The sequence below is a fragment of the Carassius gibelio genome, chromosome B14, assembly GCF_023724105.1.
Source record: "Carassius gibelio isolate Cgi1373 ecotype wild population from Czech Republic chromosome B14, carGib1.2-hapl.c, whole genome shotgun sequence".
In the NCBI taxonomy this organism is placed as follows: domain Eukaryota; kingdom Metazoa; phylum Chordata; class Actinopteri; order Cypriniformes; family Cyprinidae; genus Carassius; species Carassius gibelio.
In genome coordinates, this window is record NC_068409.1 from 18517647 (window position 1) to 18531777 (window position 14131).

The window sequence follows — 14131 nt, forward strand, 5'->3', positions numbered from 1 at the left end:
AAATATGGTACTGTACGGTCGAAATATATTTGAACATATGTATTAATTCACATTTATATGGGAACTTGTATATGCAATTTATGTACACAATTATGAGGAAAATCTTGTAATATTCATCCATATTTCTGTGTGTGAAATCTTATGGTACCATGAGTTACCATGCCTTTAACAAGACATCAAATTGTCCAAAAACTGCAAAAACTAAATAAATAAAGTGAAAATAAAATACAATCTGTAAAACTTTAGTATAGGGTCCAATTCACACTAACATCTAGTTGCTTATCAGCATGCCTATTATTAACATATTGGCTTTTTATTAGTGCTTATAACGCACATACAATGCATGACATCCATAATCAATACCCTAAACTACCTTATAAACTATTAATAAGCAGCAAATCAGGAGTTAATTGAGGCAAAATACATAGTTAATGGTTAGTTAATAGTGAGAATTGGACTGTAAATTAAGGTTTAACCAAAAATTCTGAATGATTTCAGCACCAAGTAAAAAAATGAATTAACTCATGTAATAGAAATTATTAAATTAATTGAGTTTGTCAAAAAATGTTGCATGTAAAAGTTTGCAGTTCTTTCTTCATTGCAATATATTATACAGCCATGTGTGTGTGTGTGTATGTGTATGTATATATATATATATATATATATATATATATATATATATATATATATATATATATATATATATATATATATATATAGTTTAAATGCATTGTCTAATATATTGCATTATAATTTGCAGTATTTCCCCATATATATTTTTTTGTTTTATAAAGAAACCCCTGTCCTGCTTGAACAATGACTCATCAGTATGGGCTTCTACGTGACAATTCTTAAATTCTTAGATTTGCTCCAGTAAGTCACTTGATTCTCATGCAAAGTTTTAAAAAACTCAAATAACTAAATACTGTTTATTGTGTTGGAAATCAGTGTGAGAAAATCTTCAAAAGCCACTTCCCAGGAAAAACGGATGGATTACATACCACATTTCAGACATACTTTGAGCTAACTGCGGGCACATTCAGAAGCTTTTTCATTCTGACTACAGATGCTTACACACACGTTTAAGATGCTCACTTGTTTGTGACCAGTTTTCTCCACACTGAAAGTGTGAACGGATGTCAATCCAGTGACTGATGTGGCCTTGGCCGACAGAAAAGAATAGCACTATCTGATGCATCAAACAGCAACCCCATAAAAAGACAAAAGCGAGATATGAAGAAAAACTGTTCAAGCTCAGGTCAAAGTTATAAACCTTCGAGAGGATAACAACCGCCTATTCAGTTTCCATTGCCTGTGTGCCATGCTGTGAAGTTACTCTTCCTGGAAAAATACCTCATTTATTCAGAAAGCACTGAAGAGAGGACGATATCTCAAACAAGTCTTGTATATCATTATGAGTCCGGAACAAAGGGCAAACGGCTTGCGCTTTGTCTAAAACTCTGACAAGCCCTAGTAAATCATCTCATTACAGGCTTTCTCCACACACCTCCATCTACCTCCAGTGACTTTCTCAACTCTTCAGTCTGCGCTTGACGTCAGAGTTAAGACTACATTTAAAGGTTAGATTCATTATTAGCATCCCACGAGGGACATGAAAGATTCAAATATGTAAAAAGGCCAACGCGAATGAGCAGAGGTCCCACAAGCACATTAAGAGAGGAGAAAATGAGCAAAATAACCTCATCACTAAGTTGCATGAAAAATTAAAGGGCTGCAAAGCAAACACGGAATCACTAGCCCCTGTGTTCAAGTGCTAATTGCTATGTTCGATTTCCCGCTCCGCTCAGACGCTCAGACTTTGATTAAGCGAGAGCTCACCATGCACAAAGGCCATTATCACACTTGACATTTGAGTTGTGTAAATGAAGCATTTTGAGAATTTCCCCTAAAAAACGCCAAAGTCTGTTCTGTAGGACTGATGAGGGAGCACTTAACTCAGCAAGTCACTCCAAAATGCAATCAGGGGAAAAGACATTCCTCAGCCATTCAGATAACGCCTCCTGCGATCAACCGCAAAGCCGAAATGGGCTTTCAGGTCACTCAGATTTAGTGATAATAGCCAGAGCGATGTTTTTAAGACCGTGCGACTCGACTGCGTCATTATATCTGTCAAAGTCTGAGAAAAACGGCTCGTTCTGCAATTCACAGAGAAGCTTTACATCTGACAGCACACCAACTTGGAGACGTTGACGCACAAGCTTGAAAATATCAATAGACACTGTAATGTCAAGGTGAAAGTTCAGGGAATGCGACTCGGGAGGTTATTGGGAGAGCTTTTAAAGCAGTTTATGGTCCATCAAATTGGTAAAGGGAAATGAGCTCTGGCACCGGCCAAGGTGAGCGCTGAAGCTCATTACTGCAGGGCTCACTGCCAGTCTGCTGCTTTTCACACTGATGAATATTTAAGTGCTGGGCTTCCTTCTCTCAACAAGAGCAAAGGTACATAAGTGGAGAATGTAAACATCTGTATAAGTCATAGATGATGGAGTGAGAGTGTTGCATGAATACGAGACTGAGTTCAAATGCTTGGAATAACATACTACTTTTTGTCACTTGAAACATTTTCTTTTATTCATTATAATATCACAGATTAGCATGACCTTTTGCATGAACACATTTAGGTTTTAATTAATAAAAAGTTTTTGTCGTTGTCAAAAAGATCACCAAGGCTGTTTTTATTATATCAAAACACAGTAAAACAGCAAAATAGTGAAATATGCTTACTATAATAACTGTTTTCTATTCTAATATATTTTTTAAATGCAATTTACTCCTGCAATTCAAAGCTGAATTCAGTCCAGTCTTCAGGGTCACGTGATCTTCAGAAATCATTCTAATATGCTGATCTGCTGCTCAAGAAACATTATTATTATCAATGTTGAAAACAGTGGAAACAATGCTACATTTCTTTTTCAAGATTCTTTGCAGAAATTGAAAGAATTTATTTTAAATATTTTTTGAAACATTGTAGAATGTTTACTGTTACATTTGATCAATCTAATGTGTCCTTGCTTTTTTCTTTAAAGTTTGTAAGATGTAAATAAACAGTATATGTGTGTATTACAATAGACTAAATATACATAAGCAATTGCTGCTTTTCATATTTAGACAAATATGTGACAATATTTCAAATGATATATTCTGAATTATGTAATTTTATTCCTTATACACTTCATAATATGTATGTGTGTGTGTGTTAATGTGATAAAAATATGGTACTTTGTGTATAAAATATTTGAACATATATATTCACATTTATACTGTAGGAACTTTCATGTACTTACTGTACATATACACAATTATAAAGGTGCGTGTGTGAAATTTTATGTTACCATGACTTTAACAAAACATCCAATTGTCCAAAAAGTCTAAAATATTTAATATTTGTTTTAAATAAACACTTTATATGCCATCACACATTTGTTCCTTTTTAAACAAAAAACTATGCAATATTTTTCTCTATCATTGGCAGTATAGTCCACAGTGAAACCAGAATTATATTCTGAACACACCTATTGTCTTTAATTAAAGAACAAATGTATTACTTTAGCAGCTGTTTCTAATCAGCACCATATAAAACAATTCCAGTGCACACATTTCTATTTAGTCTACTGTGCACATGTGGAAAACAAGATGTTTCCTCTATCAGTGGATCATATCTATCAACATCTGCAAAAGAAAAAAGGGCCATGTGGAGAAGAGTTTTACTCGCCTCATAATCACTGTCAGGTTTCACGAATGTATCCAAAAATATCATATGATCTTTCTATCCTTAAACAGAATATACCAGGATTAATTGTGATTGATAGTGTGCAAATCTGGCAAGGCATTTTGATAAAACACAAAACACATAAGGATTAATAACATCTCGTAGTCTTTAATTATTATTTTTTTAGAGCTGTCACATAGCAACAGAAAAAGTAATACACATAGCTCCCTGAAAGAGAAGCCTTACATGAAAATATCAATCTTAATCCACCAAAATAAATACTGAGTTTACAAAAGTTCTACAACTTGCTGGGAGATTTACAACACATTCATGCTCAGAACTTCTGCCTTCAGGGCCTGGCGGTGTTCGATCACGCTTCATATGTGAGGTTTGCGGGGCCGGGAATCATTTCGCAGGAAATCCTGATGGTGATGACTACCCTGAAGGTCCATGAAGGTTCGGGGAGAGTTATTTCTGACGCAAATCTTTTCCAAGCAATAACTCAGGGCTCATGTAGGAGTGTTTTTGCTTCTGTCATGGCTATAAAGTACCAGCATTCCCTCAAATCTTTCCTTTCACGTCCTTTGGCGCTCAAAACGGAAAATATTTCTTGTTTTCTAAGTGTCAAAACCATTGCAAAATCTCAATTTTTTAAAAAACAAAATGACATCCAAAGAACACAGATAGGAAATTGTGCAAGTCGTTGGACCGACAAAACCGCTTACTGATAAATAACAGCAAAGTACCTCAGAATTAAAAGGTGCTACAGAATTAAAATTGTACAAATGAAAACCGAAGATCGATACATTGGATTTTGTAACTCGCCAGAGCCTTGCAGGTGTCTGGTTTGCCTTAGATTGTACATTACAACCTCTTAAAAGGAAACATTTTCGACCACTACCAGCATGAACTTGCACAGTTTCACAATGCTCTGTACATCCGTAAGATGCTGTGAAGGCACAAGCATGTACATGTTTGATTGTAAAAAAAACAAGCAGTCTGGCGTACACATCTTATCTGGACATTGCTTCTAATGACACGCTAGATTCATGGCCAGCGTTCACTCATGCACCAGACTGGAAGAAGAAACAAGTTCGACTAAAGCATTTAAAGGAACTCACGGACCACTATCAAATCATTTGCATAAAAAATATATTCCTATGTACAATAAAATCAATCTAAGCTCTACCTTTAGAAATTAAATATCGGTTGATAAAAACATGAGAAGATGAGAAAGGAAAGCTAAAGTGGGCATTCCTTGAGCTAGGTAATGTAGCTAGCTCTGTTCGTATTGGAACAAATAAAGCCATCGGTTGATCGAATCTTAGTGTCTTATTTGTTCCTCCATCACATCACCACAGCCAAATGATTACATTTATCACAACTAATTTAACTTTCATATTCCTCCAACATTAGTTTGGTCTGTGATAACATATCCGTGACCAGAATACTGAACAACTTGTGGATGCAATAATCTTCGTGTTATAAAAGTGCTACAAGTGCTTTATTTGCAGGAGAGGTTTCGTTTTTAAAATCAGGAAACAGTGCTGAGCTGTACATGTTCGATGTTTGTACATCCCTGTAAAATAGCAAATAAAACCAAACCTGTTTTCCTGATGGCTGACACATAAAACATAGTTATTTAAAACTATTTACATCTCTTAAAAGGTTGGAATGGCATGGAATGAAGGATGGAGATTGTTCTGGGACAGTTCTTCTATATCCAGGCTCTCAGAGGAGCGTGTTTATTGGGGTCCTCAGCTCTGGAAGCGAGCTTTATTATGGCATATCATTGCATTGAGAGGTCAAAAATGCATCTGCATGGTTTGCACATTAAATCTGTTTTCTCAAGACAAACTCCTGCAGCAGCTGTATTTCATCTCCTCATAACTAGGAATCATTCGCATGACATATTCTTCAAGGAATACTTCACCCAGAAATGAAAATTCTGTCATTATTTACTCACCCTCATGTTGTTCAAACCCACATAAGGACTTGATTTATTTTATGGAAAATGGTAAATGGTAATTTAAAAGTTCTTCCATAACTCTGTAGTGCTAAGTATTACTGTGCTATTTATTTTCACGTAGCATCAAGATTTTGGTCAGGTAAATTGCAGAACTTCTATCATTGTTACTGAACACTGGTTTAGTTCAGATACGTTTTTACAAATTTTGCATATATATATATATATATATATATATATATATATTTTTTTTTTTTTTAGATATTTTGCTTTTGCAAGGAAGGGAACATTCTAGAAGTTTCGGTAACATTCTGTAACATTCTAGTGCCTTCTGGAACATTTCAGAACATTGTGGAACTAGTCATAAAAGACTCATTCAACTGTTTATGTTAAATTTGTTGTTAGCTCAGCATTATGTAGCATGTCATTTTTATGCATGAGTAATAACAGATTAGCTTATATAAGTTGGCAGCACACACACACACACACACACACACACACACACATTTCCTCCTATTGTCATTACAAAATTTTGGCAATTTTTTTTAAGGCAAAAAACTTCATTGTCAAAAGTGTAGAAATGTATGAAGCTCAGCTCAATTCTCAATTAATTCTTAATTTTATGGATTTCACATCGATACCACTGGTTTTTGCCTTTTAAAAAAAAATATAAATGGCCTTTTGTTTCCCAGAAGCTAACATGGTTTGAAATAACACGAGGGTGAATAAATAATACATTTTATAATTACTGGATGAACTATGCCTTTAAGAACCTAAAAGGACCACTAAAGGTAATTTCAGAGATTTCAGTCTTGCAGTAAGCAATGGTCATCTGCAGTAAGGCTAAAACACTTTAAGACAGTATCTGGGAGAAATGGCCCTGGTTGCTGTCAGCAGAGGTTTTGTTTGGAGTGGCCTGACACATTCTCAGTCAGCAGGCATCATGTAGCTGTAGCGCTCTCAGAAAAACACTGTGCTGTTTATGCCAGTGAATCACGGCAGAGGAGGAAACCATCGTGCAAATGGATGCATTTGGTGATGCATGTGAAGCACAGAGCTGACCTGATTGAGAACGGTCACCTGTGGATCTGTGTATTTAGAGAGGTTTACAAGAAGCCAAATTACATCAGCCAGTCTGCGAGTAGTGCATTTCATTCTCCAAAGAACTTCTCTTATACTACATAAATGAGATTTCAGTTCACAGTAAGAAAATGGAGATTTTATGTTTTCTTCTAGCCAGATTTCATGGCTAGAAGAAAACTAAAGTTAATTTCCTGTCAAAATCCTTTGTATAAAGTCTAAAAGGCAGTGTTTTTATTAAATCATCTTGAAGAATCTCGGGGCAAATTTTTATGGGAGCCTGTTTCCGACACTAATAAAAAAAAATATATATGTTTTTCTCAGAATTGCGTGACATAAACTGCAAGTAGATGAATATGCAAGTTTTTATCTAGCAGTTTTGACTTCTTTTCTCAGAATTTTGAGATATAAATTCGCAATTATAAAGTCCAGCTCTGAGGGGGGAAAATACTTGCCAATGAAATGCGAGATACAGAGTTGCAATTACAAGAAAAAAAGTTTATATCTTGCAATTCTGAGAAATCAGATATCACATAATTCTTATTTTCTTTAACAATTGCAAGTTTACATCTTGAAAAAAAAAGTCAGAATTGTGAGATAATTCACTTTTTTAATTCAGTGGCGGAATCAGGATTCCAAAAATTTTTGAAATAGGCCTGTTGTTTTTAACATTTACATTTATGTGACAATCCTATATTAGATTCATTATTCAAATTCATTAATGGAACAATTAAAAAATAGAAATTGGAGAAATCGCTCAGCAATGCTCCCAACTCTTAATACTGTGGTTTGAATTTATTTTTTCCTTTATAGAATAAAAATAAATCTTTCTTTTAAGTGTCATCTTATCTGTTCAGCACTTGTGCCGTAGCTTTCAGGAAGTGTTATTCTGACTCTAGAGCTAATAAAAGCCTCTCTGGATAAAGCTTGAATGACGTGTTTTTGGTTTGGAAATAGTATTCCCAGGAGAACCAAAAGGAAACAAACACATTGGGAAAACCCTTACCAACATTCCTTTGCAATGGAAATTTGTATCCTAGAACACAGACCAGATACCTTTGGCAACATTGTTCTTTCCCTCATTGTTCAGCAGCTCTTTGAGCATATAGTTCAGTCCAGCTCCCTGTCCTCGACTCTTGAAGGCTCTGGTCGGGTCTGAGCTGCAGGCAGGGCGGTGAGAAATGGCACCTTCCAGTCATGTTCCTCATTAGAGGCTGGCCTGTGTCAGAAACATGACTCCTGGGACTCTGTGTCGTTCTGTATTGACAGTTTCTCCTGTTCAGTATGCTTTCCATTGTGAAGAACTGAATATCTGGAAAGATGAATAAATAAATAAATAAAACAGGATACCATTTCCTGCATACTGTCACAATCTCATAATGATATCTTTACAAGCTTTTAGATTTATGTTCAAGCAATATGAATTATCATTTAAAACATACAGTGCTGAAACACTGGCTTGACTAAAACCCACCAACACTGAGAATATTAAGAGCACTTCTGATGGTCAAAGGGTAGATTGCAAGAGAATGTAAGAACTGATAAAATATATAACGTAAATGTAAGTCACTTCAGATAAAAGTACCAGGCATATGCATTAAAATCCATGAACAGTAGAGTAACGGAGATAAACCTTATATCCAAGCCCAACTTCCTGCTTTAACAAGAAACGTCAAGCCATTTCATGTAAAACACAAAAGGTACAAAGCTGTCACTGGGGCAGTATCCCAAGGTACAAAAGCTAAGAGGTACATCTTATTGTAGTGCCTTAAAAACTGTACTTTAAAAGTAAATATTAGTACCTAAAGTATACATATTAGAACCTAAAGTGTATATATTAGTTTCTAAAGTATATATATTAGTTTCTAAAGTATACATATTAGAACCTAAAGTGTATATATTAGTTTCTAAAGTATACATATTAGTACCTAAAGTATACATATTAGTACCTAAAGTGTATATATTATTACCTAAAGTATACATATTAGTACCTAAAGTGTATATATTATTACCTAAAGTATACATATTAGTACCTAAAGTGTATATATTATTACCTAAAGTATACATATTAGTACCTAAAGTATATATATTAGTACCTAACGTATACATATTAGTACCTAAAGTATACATACTAGTACCTAAAGTATACATATTATTAAACCTTAACCTAAAGTATACATATTATTACCTAAAGTATACATACTAGTACCTAAAGTATACATATTATTACCTAAAGTATACATATTATTACCTAAAGTATACACATTAGTACCTAAAGTAAACATATTAGTACCTAAAGTATACATATTAGTACCTAAAGTATACATATTAGTACCTAAAACGTATATATTAGTACCTAAAGTGTATATATTAGTACCTAAAGTGTATATATTAGTACCTAAAGTATACATATTAGTACCTAAAGTATACATATTAGTACCTAACGTATACACATTAGTACCTAAAGTGTATATATTAGTACCTAAAGTATACATATTAGTACCTAAAGTGTATATATTAGTACCTAAAGTATAAATATTAGAACCTAAAGTATACATATTAGTACCTAAAGTATACATATTAGTACCTAAAGTATACATATTAGTACCTAACGTATACATATTAGTACCTAAAGTGTATATATTAGTACCTAAAGTATACATATTAGTACCTAAAGTGTATATATTAGTACCTAAAGTATACATATTAGTACCTAAAGTATACATATTAGTACCTAAAGTGTATATATTAGTACCTAAAGTATACATATTAGTACCTAAAGTATACATATTAGTACCTAAAGTATACACATTAGTACCTAAAGTATACATATTAGTACCTAAAGTGTATATATTAGTACCTAACGTATACACATTAGTACCTAAAGTGTATATATTAGTACCTAAAGTATACATATTAGTACCTAAAGTGTATATATTAGTACCTAAAGTATACATATTAGTACCTAAAGTATACATATTAGTACCTAAAGTGTATATATTAGTACCTAAAGTATACATATTACTACCTAAAGTATACATATTAGTACCTAACGTATACATATTAGTACCTAAAGTGTATATATTAGTACCTAAAGTATACATTTTAGTAACTAAAGTATACATATTAGTACCTAACGTATACATATTAGTACCTAAAGTGTATATATTAGTACCTAAAGTATACATATTAGTACCTAAAGTATACATATTAGTACCTGAAGTGTATATATTAGTACCTAAAGTATACATATTAGAACCTAAAGTATACATATTAGTACCTAAAGTATACATATTAGTACCTAAAGTATACATATTAGTACCTAACGTATACATATTAGTACCTAAAGTGTATATATTAGTACCTAAAGTATACATATTAGTACCTAAAGTGTATATATTAGTACCTAAAGTATACATATTAGTACCTAAAGTATACATATTAGTACCTAAAGTGTATATATTAGTACCTAAAGTATACATATTACTACCTAAAGTATACATATTAGTACCTAAAGTATACACATTAGTACCTAAAGTATACATATTAGTACCTAAAGTGTATATATTAGTACCTAAAGTATACATATTAGTACCTAAAGTGTATATATTAGTTCCTAAAGTATACATATTACTACCTAAAGTATACATATTAGTACCTAAAGTATACACATTAGTACCTAAAGTATACATATTAGTACCTAAAGTGTATATATTAGTACCTAAAGTATACATATTAGTACCTAAAGTGTATATATTAGTTCCTAAAGTATACATATTAGTACCTAAAGTATACATATTAGTACTTTTGGAAAGGATACTACCCCAATGTCAGTTTTGTGCCTTTTTTCTAAAAGTGTTTGCAGAATTTTGTTCATTTTTGTATATCAAAATCAAACATTCATCATAGAAATCCTATGGAAATCTCAACCCCATAACCTTATGACATGGTTTGAAAGTAGCCAGAGAAAAAAAAAGAGAAACCTGTACACAATGTACATTTAATTATCTAGACTGAACCAAAGTACAGTATGTCTGTATCCACACCAGCCATGAACCTCCTTTTCTTCCAGGCCAAAAAAGAAAAGAAAAAGAAAAATCATTACAATCTCTATTCATAAACAAGCAAACTAAAGGCAATTCCTGTGGAGCAATTGGGCATGACATTTACCTGAAAAAAAAGGAAAACATAAAAAAGAAAACCAATGATGTTCCGGGATTTAGAAAGGAAACATGCAACAAGCTTTCAATGAAGCAGAACCCAAAATTGCTGCCACATTGGCGCTTTATAAATGTACTGTCGGCCCTGCACAGCATGAGACATCTGTCAAATTAACATGATCTAGTGCAAACATACTATAGTTCCCAATACACTCCAGTAATAATGTCTTGATCATGCTGGTACATCCAGTCTAGACATTAGCTGGCCGGATTAGAGGCAGAGCTCATTAATTTACATGAACATGAGCTTTGGGTCACACACACAACACACACACACACACACACACACACACACAGAGGCAGGATCTACTTCACTCATTCTGACAACTTCATTCTTAATTATTTGTGCCGGACATCAGGGAACTGCAGCGCTAGCCACCGAACAGAGCTTGAAGACCGATGGAAGAGGGTTTGGTTTAACCCCTAGAAAGTATTTCAGGAAGTAGTAGGGGTGCTCCGATCACGATCGGCCGATCGTTAATGCGCATCTCGTCAGTAAAGCCGGTTCTCTAATCAGCTGTTAATTCCATCAGGTGCGTGATTTCACATAGAGCAGCTGTTACTACACAGAGCCGTTGTTAACTGAGAAGATGGGCCAATAAACGCTGAAAATTAACGTGATTTGCGCATCTTCTCTATTAACAACGGCTCTGTGTAGTAACAGCTGCTCTATGTGAAATCACGCACCTGATGGAATTAACCGCTGATTAGAAAACCGGCTTTACTGACGAGATGCGCATAACGATCGGCCGATCGTGATCGGAGCACCTCTAGGAAGTAGTGATGTTTATTTGCCTTCACTGAGATTATACAGAAATCCACATTTAAACTGAGGCCTACAGCAGTTGGCTTTACTTTTCTAAATGACTTCCCAGTAGAAGGCTGAAACAATGTTCATTTCACACCAGTCCTGTGACACGATCATTAGGTTGTGTCAAAAATGAACTGCAATGTCTATCTGTCATTTACCTAAATTGTTTAACTATTGCAACTTTACATATACATTTTTACCTTTATTTATACACTACTGTTCAAAAGTTTGACATCTGTAAGATTTCTGTTTAAATTTTTGAAACTAGTCTTATATCCTCACCAAATTTGCATTTATTTGATTAAAAGTACTGTAAAAGACAAAAATAGTGTGAAATGTTATTACAATTTAAAAGAACTGTTTTCTATTTGAACATATTTTAATATATAATTAATTCCTGTGATGCAATGCTGAATTTTCAGCAAGCATTAATTTTATAATCAATGTTGAAATGCAACAGCTGTACTGCCTTATAATAATATATATATATATATATATATATATATATATATATATATATATATATATATATATATATATATATATATATATATATTTTTTTTTTTTTTTTTTTTTTTTTGGAAACCATGATACTGTTTTCAGGATTATTTGATAATTATAACTTTCAAATTCAAACCATTTATTTAAGATATATATATATTTTTTTAATGTGTTTCCATCCCTTTTGATCCATCAAAAACATCCTTATCGAAAAAAAAAAGTTTAAAATTTTTTCTTTTGAAACTTTAGAACAGTACAATAAATAAATATACATGAAAGTATTTAAATACTATATATAAAGTTTATTCTCATAAATGGCACCATATATTGCATTGTGGTTAATTAAAACATTTATCTTGCTAATGTCTTTTCAGGTTGTATTTATTTATATTTATACAAACTAAATATTTACACTTTATATAAACCTAATTTTTGATACTAGCATTTTAATGATAGGCCTTTGAAATATCATCTCATAACTTTTAAAATCATGACAACAAACCACCTGTTTCCCTGTTGTGCCATCTGCACTCCTGCTTTGATGGTCTTGCTCTAATTTATTAAGCAATAAATCTCCTAATTAATGTATGCATGCTGCCTGCAGTATTTATATCACTTTTTAATTAACACAATATTTGGTTATTAGCCAGGAGACACAAAGTTCCTTAGCTTCCGAGCCATGGGGTTTGCACCTAGTCGTCATCCAACAATAAACATCTGGAGCAGGGTTTCCAATAAGTGCAATGACAATATGCCTTGCAGGTCCAGATGGCCAAGCAACAGCGACGACTTCCCAGGCATCAGTGCTTCTCCACACTCACTGACGTATGAAATAGGCAGCAGCTTACCTTAAATGCCAACAAATTCAGATCTGAGCTGTGCCATTAGCTCTGGAGCAACCACAGCAACCAGAGCAAAGAAATGACCAACCAACAGTGACAAAATATGTTCAAGTTCATCACAAATACAGGATTTGTTTGACAGTGATGTGTGCACGATCCCACCACTGTTTCAGATGAACAGCAGACTCTGAAACGTGTGGAAAAATCTACAGATTTCCTGAACAAATGGATGGCATTTCAACCGGTGTGTGTTTCGATGTGCATTGATTTTCAGTGCAGAACTGAAGCTGTCAGAAATGCCTTACATGGAAATATGCAGAGCTGATTATTTTGCGCTGCATCCTACAACAGACGTTCACAATAAACAGAATAATGATAAATAGCCTAATGAAGAAAGGAACGGCTCTGCGTTAGATGACTCTTATAGAAACTTGTTCTAAATAGTATTGGCCAGATCAATCTTGAAATATCAATACTTCTGATGTTGAAGGCATATTAGGAGGATATGGTTTACATTAATATACTCTACTATTCAAAAGTTTGGGTTAGAAAGCAATAAACACTTTCATTCAGTAAGAACATATTAAATTAATGTGACAATAAAGACATTTATAATGTTACTAAAGGTTTCGGTTTTCAAATAAATGCAGAACTTTGTTCATCAAAGAATCCTGAAAAATCCAGTTTCCACAGAAATATATATATAAACAAAACAAAGAATCAGCATATAAGAATGATTTCTGAAAGATCATGTGACACTGAAGACTGGAGTAATGATGCTGAAAATACAGCTTTGATCACAGGAATATATTACATTTTAATATCAATTCACATAGAAAATGGTTATTTTAAATTGTAATAATATTTCACAATTTAACTGTATTTTTGATCAAACAAATGCAGCCTTGGTGAGCAGAAGAGATATATTTCAAAAACATTCCCCAAACTTTGGAGCTGTTAACCGTTCAAGCAGTTACTGCC

At 33.4% G+C, this 14131-nt stretch overlaps 1 protein-coding gene across 3 annotated transcripts in view; it reads right to left on the reverse strand.

The window, feature by feature from the left end:
- Nucleotides 1–3876: 3876 nt before the first annotated feature.
- The window catches only part of LOC127971745 (5-hydroxytryptamine receptor 4), a 104195-nt gene continuing 93940 nt past the window's right edge, over nt 3877–14131 (reverse strand). For all 3 annotated transcript variants that reach the window (XM_052574971.1, XM_052574969.1, XM_052574970.1), the window contains one exon: nt 3877–8088. Coding sequence is in view for 1 of the 3 variants with exons in the window: in XM_052574969.1 (XP_052430929.1) it covers nt 8001–8088 (88 nt within the window). In the remaining 2 variants the exon portion in view is untranslated. The remainder of the gene's footprint in view (nt 8089–14131) is intronic.